At 43.6% G+C, this 17,614-nt stretch overlaps 1 protein-coding gene across 2 annotated transcripts; it reads left to right on the top strand.

Moving 5' to 3' along the window:
• Positions 1 to 27: 27 nt before the first annotated feature.
• On the top strand, positions 28 to 17,128 carry LOC106599145 (uncharacterized). 2 transcript variants are annotated; one of them, XM_014190250.2, is made up of 10 exons: positions 28 to 546; positions 2,001 to 2,058; positions 9,351 to 9,512; positions 9,883 to 10,080; positions 11,394 to 11,585; positions 11,683 to 11,775; positions 12,243 to 12,375; positions 12,591 to 12,638; positions 12,749 to 14,373; positions 14,779 to 17,128. In XM_014190250.2, exons 1-10 carry the CDS (start codon positions 485 to 487, stop codon positions 14,836 to 14,838), a joined length of 2,631 nt encoding a protein of 876 aa, XP_014045725.2. In that variant the 5' UTR covers positions 28 to 484; the 3' UTR covers positions 14,839 to 17,128. The 2 variants fall into 2 exon arrangements, with proteins under 2 accessions (XP_014045725.2, XP_014045724.2); XM_014190249.2 differs by having other exon boundaries at positions 12,240 to 12,375.
• Positions 17,129 to 17,614: the final 486 nt, after the last annotated feature.

Raw genomic sequence — 17,614 nt, 5'->3', positions numbered from 1 at the left:
TTTATTCTATTGCCGCTACTGTCACTCCAAAGTGCATATTTGTATCACCAACATTCAGCAGCATCCTGTCTCTTGGTCCAATGTGACTTATTGGAGGTTTATCTGCGACGGCATAATAGCCTGTTATAAATATACATTTTTAATCATACAAAGGTCTGTATAACTTCTGTCATGTAGCACAGTGACAACTTAAACAGCGCAAATTAATTATGTTTGTACCGCGTCTCTGAACTCATCCAGTCTCAAGGGTCGACTCCCCCACGTGATGAAAAAGCAGCAACTGTACCTCTCAATGATGGAGTCGGAAGAGGCAAGGATAAATGGTCAAATTTAGGAGCAGCGCCAGTTTACTAAAAACAGTCGACCACGGTTATTTCAAGGTAGATAACCGAACTAGCCAAAGGGATCCCACCTTGTGCACGGGATCGCAGCCAAGATCTAGTCGGGTACCTGGGGATGCGATGGGAGAGCGAGTACTGCAGAGATGATGCGTTTTGTGCTGGATTGCTTGCGGACGCCAAGGCAACGGGCACCCTGCAGTGAGAGGTTGGTAACGATAATGATTAGAAAATCTCCTTGTAGACCTACATACATTGACCCATCATCCATAATAGAGTGAGTTCGTGTTCATTTCTGACCCATCTATGCAATTTCAGTAATATCATTTTTGAAGGGATGCTTTTTTATGAATGGGCAGTCAGAGGCAATAAAGCAGCGTGTGTTTCACCTCTTCTCAATGTACAGTAGCTGGTCTATGCATGCAATATTTTATATTTTAGACAGACAGCAATTGGTTAATTTAAAATTGACTGGAATTAATTAAATTCTAAAATGGAATTATTGACCATCACGAAAATATTAATAGGACGCCACAAATTTATAGTAGGCTAATGAATAGCCTTTTAACTGCACATTGTATTATTTTTTGTAAACCTGCCATTTATGATGATCTTTTATATAAGCCTACTGTATACTACATTAAAGAAAAGTTGCAGTGTAGAATTTGCATCGTGCCAAATGTTTAAACTCTTTCATAGAACTGTATTGTATTAAACTGCACAATTGGTGAGAGTCGTCAGGTGAGCCAATAGTGTTGCGTTAACACTGCAGTCCTATTTATATTACAGTCATTCTCAAACGAGGCTATTTTACTACAGCCCTCTGAGCCCTGAGATTTTCACCTGGCAGTCAGGCTTCAAATTGGAAAGTCACAGCACATAGGCATGGCCCATACTGCAGCTTGGAGAAAACAGTCATTGGCATAGAGAGACAGCGGGGTTAAGTGTAACACAGCTCTGTGATATTAACTCTGCAATGACAGATACATTCGGTGTCATGGAAATGGTTAAGGAACAGCATGTCCTTGAGGAATGGCACATTCCCATTATTACTTCTGATTGTTAACCTTTCACGGTGCTAAATCAGGTATGGGAGGAGGAGAATTACGGTGTGAGATGAGGAGGAAGAGGTAGTTCATTCTCCTGTCAAGGATGGGCAAGCTTTTTATGTCTTCCCTGGAAATACGACTGCCCTTCTCTTTCATGTCCTCTCCTTCTTCTCTCATCCCTCTCTTCCCTCCCTCCCTCTCTGACTCATTCTCCATCTACACGCAACCCCTTTGCACATGCTCAGTTGGTATATTCTCACTCTCTCTCTCCCCTTCTCCCTCCCTCTTTTGCTTCTTGGTGACCACACACACACACACACACACACACACACACACACACACACACACACACACACACACACACACACACACACACACACACACACACACACACACACACACACACACACACACACACACACACACACATGTTCACGGACAGCCTGCCTCTGGTTCCATATGCTATGTCTGTTTGACTGACATACTAAAGAGAATGGATGGAGTGGAGATGGAGGATGGGGAAGAGGGAAGGGGGAGGTGGAGATGGAGGAAAGGGAGGATGGTTAGGTGCAGCCCTCGTCAAACATTCCTGTCTTCTCTGCCGGTCCCCCAGGGACCAGGACTTTGTGGAACAGGACGAAGCTGTCATTCAGAAGACTGGAGAAATCAAAGTAAGACTGCACGTTTCTTATATTGTCATCTGTGTGTGTGTATGTGTGTGTGTGTGTGTGTGTGTTTGAATGATTGTGTATGTGTGTGTGTGAGTGTGCTTGTGTGCGTTTGAATGTGTGTGTGTGTGCGTGTGAAGGTGTGTGCATGAGTCTGTGCATGTGCTCTCATGTTTCACTGCATAAGGTGGTTGTGATATGTGCGAACCTGATTATATTCTCCTGGACTGATCAAGACACCTCCCACTGGACACAGATATCAGTTCAACGTCTAATTTTGATTTACATTTGGTTGAGTTGTCAACTAACGTGAATTCAATGTGAGATCAACAACAAATGTCACCATGTCATTGGATTTAGGTTTAAAAAACTAAATGCCCTTACGTTGATGACATTTTGCAAATCCAGTTAGCTTCCCATGTTGATCACTTAGATTGTTTGGGTTGAAATGATGTGGAAACAACGTTGATTCAACAATTTTTAGCCCAGGGGGATGGCTTTCAAATGGCACCACACATTTTATTAGTATTTTTTTTATTTAACTAGGCAAGTAATTTAAGAACAAATTCTTATTTACAATGACGGCCTACCAAATCAAATTAAATCAAATATTATTGGTCACATACACATGGTTAGCAGATGTTAATGCGAATGTAGCGAAATGCTTGTGCTTCTAGTTCCGACAGTGCAGTAATATCTCACAAGTAATCTAACAATTTCCCAACAACTACATAATACACACAAATCTAAAGGGGTGAATGAGAATATGTACATATAAATATATGGATGAGTGATGGCCGAGCGGCATAGGCAAGGTGCAATAGATGTTATAAAATACAGTATATACATATGATATGAGTAATGTAAGATATGTAAACATTATTAAAGTGGCATTATTTAAAATGGCATTGTTTAAAGTGACGAGTGATCCATTTATTAAAGTGGCCAGTGATTGGGTCTCAATTTAGGCAGCAGCCTCTCTGAGTTAGTGATTGCTGTTTAACAGTCTGATGGCATTGAGATAGAAGCTGTTTTTCAGTCTCTCGGTCCCAGCTTTGATGCACCTGTACTGACCTTGCCTTCTGGATGATAGCGGTGTGAACAGGCAGTGGCTCGGGTGGTTGTTGTCCTTGATGATCTTTTTGGCCTTCCTGTGACATCGGGTGCTGTAGGTGTCATGAAGGGCAGGTAGTTTGCCCTCGGTGATGTGTTGTGCAGGCCGCACCACCCTCTGGAGAGCCTTGCGGTGCAGTTGCTGTACCAGGCTGTGATACAGCCCGACAGGATGCTCTCGATTGTGCGTCCGTAAGAGTTTGTCAGGGTTTTGTGTGACAAGCCAAAGTTCTTCAGCCTCCTGAGGTTGAAGAGGCGCTGTTGCGTCTTCTTCACCAAGCTCTCTGTGTGGGTGGACCATTTCAGTTTGTCTGTGATGTGTACGCCCAGGAACTTAAAACATTCCACCACCTCCACTGCTGTCCCTTCGATATAGATAGGGGGGTGCTCCCTCTGATGTTTCCTGAAGTCCACGATCATCTGCTTTGTTTTGTTGATGTTGAGTGAGAGGTTGTTTTCCTGACACCACACTCCGAGTGCCCTCACCTCCTCCCTGTAGGCCGTCTCGTCGTTGTTGGTAATCAACACTGTTGTGTCGTCTGCAAACTTGATGATTGAGTTGGAGGCGTGCATGGCCACGCAGTCGTGGGTGAACAGGGAGTACAGGAGGGGGCTGAGCACGCACCCTTGTGGGGCCCCGGTGTTGAGGGTCAGCGAAGTGGAGATGCTGTTTCTTACCTTCACCACCTGGGGGCGGCCCGTCAGAGAGTCCAGGACCCAATTGCACAGGGCGGGGTTGAGACCCATGGCCTCCAGCTTGATGATGAACTTGGAGGGTACTATGGTGTTGAATGCTGAGCTGTAGTCAATGAACAGCATTCTTACATAGGTATTCCTCTTGTCCAGATGGGATAGGGCAGTGTGCAGTGTGATGGTGATTGCATCGTCTTTGGCCCCGTTGGGGCGGTATGTAAACTGAAGTGGGTCTAGGGTGGCCGGTAAGGTGGAGGTGATATGATCCTTGACTAGTCTCTCAAAGCACTTCATGATGACAGAAGTGAGTGCTACGGGGCGGTAGTCATTTAGTTCAGTTATCTTTGCCTTCTTGGGTACAGGAACAGTGGTGGCCATCTTGAAGCCGTGAGGCGACCATCTCTGTCGGCGCCATCTTTACCCCGGCCAAACCCTAACCCTGGGCCAATTATGCGCTGCCCTATGGGATTCCCAATCACGGCCTGTTGTAATACAGCCTGGAATCGAACCAGGGTCTGTAGTGACGCCTCTAACACTGAGATGCAGTGCCTAAGACCGCTGCACAACTCGGGAGCCCTAAAACATGAGAATACAGTACTGTATGTAATATGTTTGTTAGCTGAGAGGCCTCTGTGTTGTTGTGTGATTCTGTGTATAAGGATTGGAAGGCGTGCCGAGATTAAAGTACAGGTATTTGTATTCCTTCGGGAAATCGGTAGCCTTTAATGAGCAGATTCCATTTTCCTTTACGCATCTCTTATTGCCAGTTTTTAGAGAAGGCTATCTCTGTATTTACAGAGCCAAATGCATACATAGTACCATCAGGCCATTAGAACACAGATCATATCTACTGGTGTTCTTCTGCATCATAGGAAAGACCATCATTATGTTAACTACTATACACTTTGAACGCTTTCAGTGCACCACTGCCTGCTGGGATGACATTGTGATGTATGATATTTTATTTTTGTAACCCAGCAACAACCTGGTATGGAGCTCTATATCCCCCGGCAACACCATTTCTCTAATTTCTGAGAGGTGGCCCAAAAACTGATTTCCTATCTCTCGGCTAGTGGTATTATTAAAAAAGAATATTGTTGCAGATGTCTATGCTACTGGGCCTGTATTAAAAAAGATTATTGTTGCAGATATCTATGCTACTGGGCCCGTATTAAAAAAGATTATTGTTGCAGATGTTTATGCTACTGGGCCCGTATTAAAAAATATTATTGTTGCAGATGTCTATGCTACTGGGCCCGTATTAAAAAAGATTATTGTTGCAGATGTCTATGCTACTGGGCCCGTATTAAAAATATTATTGTTGCAGATGTCTATGCTACTGGGCCCGTATTAAAAAAGCAGTGCTGATCAAGGATTAGGTCATTTATGAATACAGTCCCTCATCCATTGGGTTTTCTGATGTCAAATAGCTGCAACGTATTTGGTGTTTTTGGTATTTATTAGGATGCCCATTAGTCGTTGCAAAAGCATCAGCTACTCTTCCTGGGGTCCATATGAAACATGACATAATACATATTACAGAACATTATTCGTCAAGGACTGAAATACATACATTTAAAACGTCATACATATTAGTACATACACACAATATCTAGGTATAATACATAGTACAGTGCAAATTACAATACAATATATATAAATTACTACCTAAATGACTACCGACACGTAGCACTCACGTCTGTAGCCATGAAATGCTTTGAAAGGCTGGTCATGGCTCACATCAACACCATTATCCCAGAAACCCTAGACCCACTACAACTTGCATACCGCACCAACAGATCCACAGATGATGCAATCTCTATTGCACTCCACACTGACCATTTCACACCTGGACAAAAGGACCACCTGTGTGAGAATGCTATTCATTGACTACAGCTCAGCGTTCAACACCATAGGCCTGCCATCCAGGACCTCTATACCAGGCAGTGTCAGGGGAAGGCCCTAAAAATTGTCAAAGACTCCAGCCACCCTAGTCAGACTATTCTCTCTGCCTCCGCATGGCAAGCGGTACTGGAGCGCCAAGTCTAGGTCCAAGAGGCTCCTAAACAGCTTCTACCCCCAAGCCAAAAGACTCCTGAACAGCTAATCAAATGGCTACCCAGACTATTTACATAATGCTTTTAGTTTTTGAGATATTTAGCACCAGCCTATTGCTAGTTACCCATTCTAAAACTGACTGGAGCTCTATGTTAAGTGTTTTACTGTTGCAGCCGACGTGTATACTGTTGAGTCAGTGTACATAGACACAGGCTTTATTCAAGGTCAGTGGAAGGTCATTTGTAAAACAGAAAACAATAATGGCCCTAGCCGGCTGTCCTGTGGTACACCACACAACTGAATTAGCATGAGAGAGGCTTCCATTAACAAAAACACTCTGTGTTCTATTAGATAGGTAACTCTCAATCCATAATAAGGCAGAGGATGCAAATCCATAACACCTACAGTGGGGCAAAAAAGTATTTAGTCAGCCACCAATTGTGCAAGTTCTCCCACTTAAAAAGATGAGATAGGCCTGTAATTTTCATCATAGGTACACTTCAACTATGACAGACAAAATGAGAAGAAAAAAAATCCTGAAAATCACATTGTAGGATTTTTAATGAATTTATTTGCAAATTCTGGTGGAAAATAAGTATTTGGTCAATAACAAAAGTTTATATCAATACTTTGTTATATACACCCTTTGTTGGCAATGACACAGGTCAAACGTTTTCTGTAAGTCTTCACAAGGTTTTCACACACTGTTGCTGGTATTTTGGCCCATTCCTCCATGCAGATCTCCTCTAGAGCAGTGATGTTTTGGGGCTGTCGCTGGGCAACACGGACTTTCAACTCCCTCCAATGATTTTCTATGGGGTTGAGATCTGGAGACTGGCTAGGCCACTCCAGGACCTTGAAATGCTTCTTACGAAGCCACTCCTTCGTTCCCCGGGCGGTGTGTTTGTGATCATTGTCATGCTGAAAGACCCAGCCACGTTTCATCTTCAATGCCCTTGCTGATGGAAGGAGGTTTTCACTCAAAATCTCACGCTACATGGCCCCATTCATTCTTTCCTTTACATGGATCAGTCGTCCTGGTCCCTTTGCAGAAAAACAGCCCCAAAGCATGATGTTTCCACCCCCATGCTTCACAGTAGGTATGGTGTTCTTTGGATGCAACTCAGCATTCTTTGTCCTCCAAACACGACGAGTTGAGTTTTTACCAAAAAGTTATATTTTGGTTTCATCTGACCATATGACATTCTCCCAATCCTCTTCTGGATCATCCAAATGCTCTCTAGAAAACTTCAGACGGGCCTGGACATGTACTGGCTTAAGCAGGGGGACACGTCTGGCACTGCAGGATTTGAGTCCCTGGCGGCGTAGTGTGTTACTGATGGTAGGCTTTGTTACTTTGGTCCCAGCTCTCTGCAGGTCATTCACTAGGTCCCCCCGTGTGGTTCTGGGATTTTTGCTCACCGTTCTTGTGATCATTTTGACCCCACAGGGTGAGATCTTGCGTGGAGCCCCAGATCGAGGGAGATTATCAGTGGTCTTGTATGTCTTCCATTTCCTAATAATTGCTGCCACAGTTGATTTCTTCAAACCAAGCTGCTTACCCATTGCAGATTCAGTCTTCCCAGCCTGGTGCAGGTCTACAATTTTGTTTCTGGTGTCCTTTGACAGCTCTTTGGTCTTGGCCATAGTGAAGTTTGGAGTGTGACTGTTTGAGGTTGTGGACAGATGTCTTTTATACTGATAACAAGTTCAAACAGGTGCCATTAATACAGGTAACGAGTGGAGGACAGAGGAGCCTCTTAAAGAAGAAGTTACAGGTCTGTGAGAGCCAGAAATCTTGCTTGTTTGTAGGTGACCAAATACTTATTTTCCACCATAATTTGCAAATAAATTCATTAAAAGTCCTACAATGTGATTTTCTGGAATTTTTTAAATATTTTTGTCTGTCATAGTTGACGTGTACCTATGATGAAAATTACAGGCCTCTACCATCTTTTTAAGTGGGAGAACTTGCACAATTGGTAGCTGACTAAATACTTTTTTGCCCCACTGTACGTTTTTTTTTTGAAATTTGTTATGATCAATGACATCAAAAGCTGCACTGAAGTCTAACAAAACAGCTCCCACAATCTTCTTACTATCAATTTCTTTCAGCCAATCATCAGTCAGTTGTGTCAGTGTTGAGTGCCCTTCCCTATAAGCATGCTGAAAGTCTGTTGTTAATTTGTTGTCTGTAAAATAACTTTGTATTTGATCAAACAGCATTACCACAAAGTCAGAGTGCAGAATGAACTGCTTCTACATGCATAGCTTCATGATAGATGCATTGTAGCATTGTGAAGGTTACTCAAGTGAATTAACTTCCCCTCATCCAAGATAGCAACTGACATTAAGTACATTTCAGATTTGGTTGGCAAGATAGCAAGTTGGCCTTAAATTGTCTCTGCGTCAGCTTGCTATCTGGGATAATGTCCCAAAATGATTACAACTTGATCCCCCGTTGTTAACTCTTAGGGCCTTGAGCAGAAGGGCTGAAATCCTTTCCAGACATTAGCCAACTGTCAGGATGAGCTGTGCATATTGTGCCTGAGTGAAGCAGCTCTCTCTTGGTATATACAGGTCTAAGTCACTACAGTGAGATTTTCTCTCAGCTCTACTTCTTTCAGTAGTTATAAATATACTACATAGCTCTTTAGTCTTTAGTCTGAAAATAGAACCCTCAAAGTGTGACACGCCAGAGGTTGAAGTGTTGATGGTGCCTGTGAATATAAAGTGATTTATCCGCGTTAGTACAGCACGTTGTCATTCATAACACCTCTTATTGTAGTGTATCGAGAAGCTCATTATCAGAATGCTCATGCATGTAGAGCCCTTGATACTCTTTAGGAAAGTCTGAAGTGCCTCTTTCTCTCTCCCCCCCCCTCTTGGCAGTTTTCCCCCCTGCCGGTTTATTTTCTAGTCATTCCTCTTTTTAGAATGGAGATCATGTTTGATACTGCTTTGTAAAATTAATGGAAAAGGATCGCCTCAAGTAAACTTTATTTCTGCAGTGAAAGGGACTTTGCATAGTTGTCTGTCTCTAGCCTCTATTTCCTCAGCTTTTCAGTAACTACTGATATCTCTTCTCTCTCTCCCTCTCTCCCTCTCTATCTCTCCCTCTATCTCTCTCTCTCCTCTCTCCCTGTCTCTCTCTCTCTCCCCTCCCTCCTTTCTCTGTCTTTGCTGCCTCTACTCCATCTGCCCCTTGTTTTTTTAACTCTCCTTTTTCTCTGTCTGTCTCCCTTTCTCTCTCTCCATTCCCTCTCTACATGTCCTTCCGTTCTTTCCATCCCTCCATTCTCTCACTACTCCAATTCTATCTGCCCCTGCTGTCCCTCCATCGCTCTCTCCTACCCTTCATCCCTCCACTCCATCCATACTTCCATCCATCCATCCCTCCCTCCACCTGCCTGTGTGTTCCACCCCACCAGCACCTGCAGGATGCAGTGCAGCAGGAAGTCATTGAGCTGCAGGAGCAGCGGGGCGACCGCCAGGAACTGGAGGAGACCCTGGAGAAGCTGGAGCAGCACAGGGTGGAACTGGAGGAGCAACTCAAACTGACCAGGCTGGAGTGCGTCCAGGAGAGCCAGCAGGTCAGACACACACAGAGATGACAGCTGCTACGACTACTGTTACTGAACAAAACATAACAAATAACTGTTTTTATGCATGATGATCATTTCTATCAGTTTATTATTGTTTATTGCATGTTTTGTCATTCTTATTCAGTCATCTATGCTATGATGGTGAGACACTGAACCATAAAGACATTTACCAACCATAGACAGACTTGGTTGGTTTGTGGTCAGTTCAGACCTCTTCTCCAATCTTCAAATGAATAAAGATTTTATTAATGCAAATTATTCTTGCTACCCTTCACGGCTCCGAAGTTAGGTCCCTCTGACTCTGCTGTCTACTCCTTCTCTCCTCCTCTGTCCCCTGTCCCTACTCTTCCCAATACAGATCCTGTCCTTGCAGGCAGAGGAGGTGGCCAGGGAGACAAAGGTGGAGGAGTATGAGCGGGAGCTGGCCAGGGCCAGGAGGAAACTCAAACAGCTGAAGATGGAGGTCAGAAAGGCCCAGGGGAAGGTGGAGGAGGCGGGTGAGCGCACCATTCCTCTGGAGGAGTCCATCAGCCAATCATACGAGGAGATTTTACAGGTGGGTATGTCTTTATATGTCCCACTCTGGCTATGAACTCAATTAATTGTACTTCGAAATGATTGCTATAGAAGCACTGGGTTGATGACAGCATTCCGACAGGCTGGTCTTTCATGTATCCAGTCAATAATCCAGTCCTGCAGTTTTGAAAAGGGACAGTGGTCACAAAAGACAGCATACATGCCCTGGGCTATGGTCACAAGGGAGAGCATTCAAGAGAGCATTCAAGGTTGAAAAGCCCATTAAGCGAATTGGACCATGGCCTCAGATTTTTCCTGCCACTGCGTCTCCTGCTGTACTCCTCACATGGCAGCTGGAAGCCTGGTAGCAGTAGCTAATAAGATAGTCTCGCTTGCCAGGCTTCTAGGGTTCTCCTAGAATGCCAGGATGCAGAGTGAATATGAGAATATGGTATCACAGGAGGCTTGTGAGGGGAGGATGGCTCATAATAAATAATGGAATGGAGTGAATGGAATGGGATCAAACACATGGAAGCTATGTGTTTGATGTGTTTGATACCATTCCATTGATTCCGTTCCAGCCATTACTATGAGCCCATCCTCCCAACCGCCTGTGTAATCAGGCTATATGCGTGTGTGATAGACTGGGGTTCAAACCCAGGTCTCCTGCGACTGTGTTAGCCCGCTGAGCTAAAGCTTCAGGTCTCAGGCAAAGGTACTCATTACAGGAGCAAGGTTCCAAACCACCTCGGTTACATGACACTACTAATATAAAACGGTTCAGTCAGACCAGCAGGTGGTGGTGATTCTGTGTTATTTCAGTCCCCTGCTGACAGGTGTTTCATGTGTAGCCTTCATCATGCCTCCAGTGTATTGATCTGTGTTGTCATGGCAGCTGCACCATGCAGACAAGCTCCAAACCCCCTGTGGAACTGGAAGGGTGAAGAGGCTGGTCACATTGATCCGTTATGTGTGCCATTAATCCTCCATGTTGATTTTTGCTCCTGTTAATCATACTGCGACTTTAGAGAAAAGCCTTCAAGTTGTAGTAGACCAATATTTAATATCAGCTGGATTTCTTTTGTTTGCTGATGTTTACCAGAGATCATCTTTAAACAGATAACTGTCTGGTTGGTTCAGAGATTTAAAAAGGTCTGTGTTATTGGATAGACAAGCATAGTGTCTTTCACCAGCCGTGTGTCTGGTACTTAGGGCCAACCACTTGGCCTTCCCCGAGCCAAGTGGAGCATCTCGTCCTGTTCCGGGCAAAGCTAACACATATATAGACTTCTCTGAGATGTATCATATGTATTCGACGAATAGTGACTTTCGTTGATGTCTGCTGTGGATTAGGAGGAGCAGACGTTCAGTACACTGAGGAGTGAGCGGACTGGAGATGCAACACTGCCAGACCACCAGCAAGTGGAGTCAAACGACACATCTCCCAGCAGCCTCAGGACAGAGGACGGAACTCTGGACGTACCCGATGTACCAGCCAGGTCATGGGGAAGGAGCCAATCACTGCCTGTCTACGCTGAAATCCTGGTATGTGTCATACAAATGGGTTTAAATCCCACATGATGTCCATCATAACCATACAATTTGGGATAGCTTGAATTTTGGCTATTCTCTCTTCTCACAGGCAAACCTTGGGTGCGCGGCTCGCGCTAAGGACGGATTGTCTTATACACAAGAAGAGGAGGAGGAGGAGACACCTGTACCAAGCACACCAAAGGTATGGCTACCAACTAAGTAAAGTATTGTAAACCAATAATCTTTTGGAGAGACTGGCAAATGACTAAATTAATCTTTCACTGCACTGGGCTGTATCAGGGTCACCCAGAGTGTTTCTTGGTAGTCTTAAACAAATCTACTTTGAAACGGAAGTATACACCTCACATACATGTTATGGACTTAAACAAAAGAAGACACCTGTACCATGTCAGATATACAGTTGAAATGTATTCCATTTTGAGTTTGCACCCCAATATTACACTTAATATATATCACAGAAGACTGAACTATAACAACACTGTTTGACATAGAAACACCAGATTTTTTTAAATAAAAAAATATGAATAACATTCCACCCATGAGGCCACTAGGTCATTTGACTGCAGGAAAGCACTACAGTGTATGCTGGATGTGTGAGGAAAACTCCCTTCATCTGTGAGAAAGGTTTATCCTATACCTCTTTAGCAGATAGATAAGGGAGAAGAGGAAGAGAAAGTGGAGGAGGAAGAGAAGATTTCCCAGACACGATCCACCAGTAGCATAGCCGTCGAAGATCTAGACTTCTACCACCCTGACCCCTTCATTCACTGTGAATCTGAACGTGAGCATCTGTTCTCTGTTCCATATGCTTTGACGATGATGTTGGTGATGATGATGTTGGTGATGATGATGATGATTATGATAACAGTGAGGATGATAATGAAGGTGATGGTGGTGGTGATGATGATGATGATGATGGTTGTTGTAGTGATACTGAAGATGATGATGCTTGTGATGATAATGATGACTATGATGGTGATCATTTTCTATTTGCAGATGACCTTTTCAAAGATGACGACTTCTTTGCCAAGACAGATAAATCTGGTGAGTGACGTTCATATATAAAACTTTGACAATATGATTGATTGATTATGATGATACGCTATAGCATTATCCAGGCCTCTAATTCTATTGCGACTGATCCTTTCTCCTAGATGATGACCCGTTCAAAGGCACAGACCCCTTCGCTGCAGACATCCTCTTTCCAGAGGGGACAGAGGAGCCATATCCATCCACTGACCCTTTCCCAGACACCCCTGCCTGCCTGGAACCCGGATTTAACGAGGACACAGACAACAGCCTCTCCTGCCCTGAAAACAAAGCCTCTACCGGCACCCAGTGCTTTGAGTCCGAGTTCCCCGACGAGGATGAATCCAGTGACATAGAAATCAGTTACAGCAGGGAGGATCTGGACACTGTTCACACGGACGCTGTTGAACTCTCCTTCATTGAGCCCAAAACCTTGATCATGACCGAACGCTTGGGTTTCAAGCCCATCTACACAGCTCAAACCTGTTCTTTGGACACTGAATTAGATGACGCAGATGAACCTGGCTTAGCTTTGGGACGCCAACCCTTCAGTGAAGCATCCCGGGCCAACACCTGGGCTGCCGGGCCCAACTTATCCACCGAATCGGACCCTAATGGATACGAGTTTAATATCAACGCAGTATCCCCACCTTCCGACATAGAAGAGATCGACATCACTCTTGGATCTATACAGGTTGACTTTGACGTTGTGTGTGACTCTGTGGAACTCAGCTGCCCTGTTGGGATTCAGGCCTGTGACTCAGAACCTGCCGGAACAGGTGGATGCGACCTTCCTGAACCCAGCCCTCCTGTGCCCACCCGCCCGGTCCGTCCACCTAGACGCCTCAAAGGGGGAGCGTCAGCTGTCCTTGTAGAAGAGCCAGACACTCCCAAAGCTGAACGCTGTGATCAAGGTTCTTCCAACCGCTCAGCTGATTCAGAGCTGGACAGTGCTATCGGGATGGACCCTCTTACCAGCTCAGCTGAACACAACAGTAAATTCAGCTTCAGCAACAACAGTCTCGAGCTGAACTATGAACCCAGTAGTCAAACTTCGTACAACTATGGATTCAAACTCAGCCCCGAACACCACAGCGAAAAGATTCTCGATCCTTTTGGCACTGAACTCAGCGATGAAGAGGCCGACAACCAAGCCTCATTTGATCCGTATGAATTTGAGCCTACCGCTCAACCTGAGACCCAAGACAAGTTTGACCCTTACGAGTTTGGACAAAACTCTCATGCCACCAACCAAGACACATTTGACCCCTATGGTTTCAAACTCGTAAGTTTTGAGACTGACAACCAAGCTATTGTCGACCTACACAGCGGCGATGGTACCAACCTTAAAGACAACAATAACAGAACGAAACGGGACCCCTTTAGCTTTGATTTCAGTAACGCAGCATCAATGGACCACTATAGTTCAGACCCCAGTAATACTGCAACAATGGACCTCCTAGGTCTGGAACTCAGCAGAGCCAACAGTGTTGCTGAGTCAGACTGTAACAATCCTACAGCGTCTGACCCATTAGAAACAGTACAAACCATGGCAACTGGAAGCAACCTGTTAGACCTGGACCTTGTGTTTGGAAGCAGTAGTTATGGTAACCCTGAGGTCGCCCCTGAGCTCGACCCCTGTGAGCCTAGACTGGGAAACCCTGCTGGCCCAGACAACTTTGCGTTCCGAGCGAGAGACACCGCCCACTCCGAGTCTGTAGACACCGTTTCTGACTGGATGACTGTTAAGGTCAGTGGCTCTGTTTTATACTCTGGGGACGTGTGTACTGGATGTGTGAGTGTGTTTACTGTAGGATTATGCATGTGGTGTACTGTAAGCAGGTGTGTGTAGCTGTGCGTTCGTGTAGAAGAAAGGCATGTGTGTGTGTGTTTCTTTGTGCATGTCAAATCAAATCAAATTTTATTTGTTACATGCGCCGAATACAACAGTAGACCTTATAGTGAAATGTTTACTTACAAGCCCTTAACCAACAACGCAGTAAAAAAAAAAATATTTATATATATATTTTCTTTTAACTATTAAAAAAATAAAGAAATAAAGGTAACAAATCATTTAAGAATCACCTTGCATGTGTGCATATTTGACTGTTTACGATCCAGAGACAGTAACTTCATTTGTATTCTTGCCTCACAGACCAACTCCAGGGAGTCCTTCGGCCCAGTCAACTCCCGCACACACAGCCTGGACAAATGAACCATTCCCTGGGAAGAAGTCACCAGTCTGGCCATGAGTCTACTGCAGTACAGCCCAACAATGGGGAAGTAGATGGAAAGATAGCAGGTGAAGGAAGGAATGAGAGAAAGGAGAGAGTCGCTTTTCCCCAACCTGGCATGAATCACCTTGACTCCTAGTCAAGGGTTGCAACACTGCATTGTTCATTGAAAATCATTTATGAGTTATTAATTGGTGATGGTTGCTTTGCAGCTGTAAGGCGTTGGTTCATTCTATACCCTGTTATAGGTGCAATATAGTATTTCATCTTGGTCCAGATATAGGTAGAGGTGAGAACATACATTTCCACATCCTTATGAACCTCAAGTTTCAATTGCATGAAAACGAAAGGATTTATTATCCTGTTTATCTTGAAACTCTTTAATTAACCATCCATCCTTTATCAGAAATATATGAGATGCCAAGGGATAGGGTAAAGGGTGGAGTGAATCATTTGGAATTGAGCTTTCTGCAAATACAACCAATCATTTTTGATGGAGGTGAGCAAACCAGGTTGGTAGAATGCAGGGTATGAGCTTTTTTATGTTCGAGCTTTATGAGTCAACTGTAAATGAATAATTGAATAGGTTTAAAGTAAAGCCAACTGCGGCCAATACAAATTGTTAAAATCAAATCAAATGTCATTGGTCACATACACATATTCAGCAGATGTTATTGCGGGTGTAGCGAAATGCTTGTGTTCCTAGTTCCAACAGTGCAGTAGTATCTAATATAAATATATTAAACATAAATGTTTAAAACCCTTTGGACCTTGCACGCCCGATTTTCCCTCCTGGTTAGCTATATAATATTCTACACCTACCAATGTGACATGGCGTGAGCCATACCTTAAACAAATGTGTGTCTATGTATATAAATGTAAATCCATATGTACTTTCTCAGACGCCGTGGGCCAGTAATACATAGATAAATGTAGGGAACTACAAAGTGAGTGAGTGTCTGATATTACACCTAGATCCGCTTTAGCCAACATCCACACAGCGGTTGTTTTGGCGGTGTCTGAGGTGGAACTGTGTTAGAGCTGTCAGATCCACAAGCAGCTCCTGGCATTATACCTAAAGCGGACATTGCCATTGGCTGCACAGAGTCGCATTAAGATAAATTCCATGCAGCCTTGTTAACAAGTTTCAAACACTAGAATGTGAGATGTAATCTACACCTCGATTAGGCTGATAGAAATCCTAATTTTGTTTCATGATTTTGAGCATCAATAATTCTAGATATACACTTCCTTGTACTGAACTTCTAACGCGAGTGGAACGGGTGTGGCTTCGTGACAATGATCAAGAGCAGCTGCTCAGCGATTTGACAGCTCCAACGCAGTTATACCTCTGACACCGCCAAAACATCAGCTATGAGGGTGTCGGCTATCGCCGATTAACTCTTGATCTGATTGAATCTTGGCCTTAACCTTTCACCAAGTTTGCAAATATCTATTGTTACAAAATGGATTCGCATTTTTGCATACCGGTACTGCCAATATAACACGCCATATTCTTTGTACAAAGTGTCTTTATTGCAGTGATGGGGAATGGCAAAAGAAACCCAAACAGAAAGAAAGAATCTAGACCCAACTGCATGTAACACAGATTCATTATCAGCTACAATGCACAGTAAAACAAATGAAAAATACTCAAATAAAAATGAAGTGCATATAATCAACGAAAAACAAAATCGACTATTTTTTACCCATAAAACATTAAAGAATGTAGATGCGGTGTGTGCATATGCACAATATAGGCCTATGTAGACAATTTCACCTCGTTTCATACCATTTTTAATCCAGATTTTATACTCAAAACTTGATTTAGTTGATACCACACAGCATCAACAAGATGGCTTTATAAAAAAAGCACACAGAAGAACCTTCCTGCCACTGAGAATGGTGTTCAGAAGCTACAGATGACCTTGATGTAATCAACTACCATACCCCACAATTGTGTCGGCAGTGCAAACAATGGCATCGCTTTTGATGAGTGGGTATAATAATATATTCACAGTTCATATTGACCTTACAAAAAAACATTGCAGTTTTGAAACTGCAGTCTACGGTGGTATTTTGGCGCAATAATTGCAGCATACTGCAGTTATACTGCACTCTGACTGCAATCTTTTTTCTTAACGGTGGTTTGAAAAACACATCCATTCCCCGTTAATTTGTGTTCTTCAGCAAATAACTCTATAACGAGACACTACTCATTGACTGTCCAGCAATATTTTTTGCATGCTTAGATACTTAGAATTAGAACAGCAATAGACATGTAGTGACTATGAGGACAACAGATGGACTTGACTTTAATGTAGACTCATGGAGTCAACCACCAGAGGCATCATACTGTATGATTGAGGAGATTAAAAATGTGCCATGCTGTAGAAACGGCAGAGCTTTCAAAATGGGGACCTAAAACTAACAAGCTTTAACTCTGACAACTGAGGCACCTAAAAAAAAAAGCACAAGTCTTATATTGTTCCACATAATGTGATGGAAAATTACTCTGCTATTTCTTCATTTGAAATGTCAGACTGCCAAGAATAAAACTGTTGCAGTTTTAATATCTTTCAGTTTACCCACAAACCAAAATAAGACTTGTTCAACATTCCAAGCTTAAGCCCCAGAAAGTTCTTTGTCCCGATAAGAGTTTGATTGGGTTTTCAGTGTAGTCAGCTGCTGATAGCACATGACAAAAAGGCATCCCTTGAACATTTTACTCCCAAATTGAGTAACACTCAGTGAAAG

This window comes from Salmo salar, chromosome ssa03 (genome assembly GCF_905237065.1).
Source record: "Salmo salar chromosome ssa03, Ssal_v3.1, whole genome shotgun sequence".
Lineage (NCBI taxonomy): Eukaryota > Metazoa > Chordata > Actinopteri > Salmoniformes > Salmonidae > Salmo > Salmo salar.
The sequence above is the reverse complement of the archived record's forward strand: the minus strand, read 5'-3'. Positions and strand labels throughout refer to the sequence as shown.

Coding starts and splice junctions, on each gene's coding strand:
- LOC106599145 (XM_014190249.2), top strand. CDS start 485: ATGATGCGTTTTGTGCTGGATTGCTTGCGGACGCCAAGGCAACGGGCA. Junction 2,059..9,350: donor AGAAGACTGGAGAAATCAAA/GTAAGACTGCAC, acceptor CCACCCCACCAG/CACCTGCAGGATGCAGTGCA. Junction 14,374..14,778: donor CTGACTGGATGACTGTTAAG/GTCAGTGGCTCT, acceptor CTTGCCTCACAG/ACCAACTCCAGGGAGTCCTT.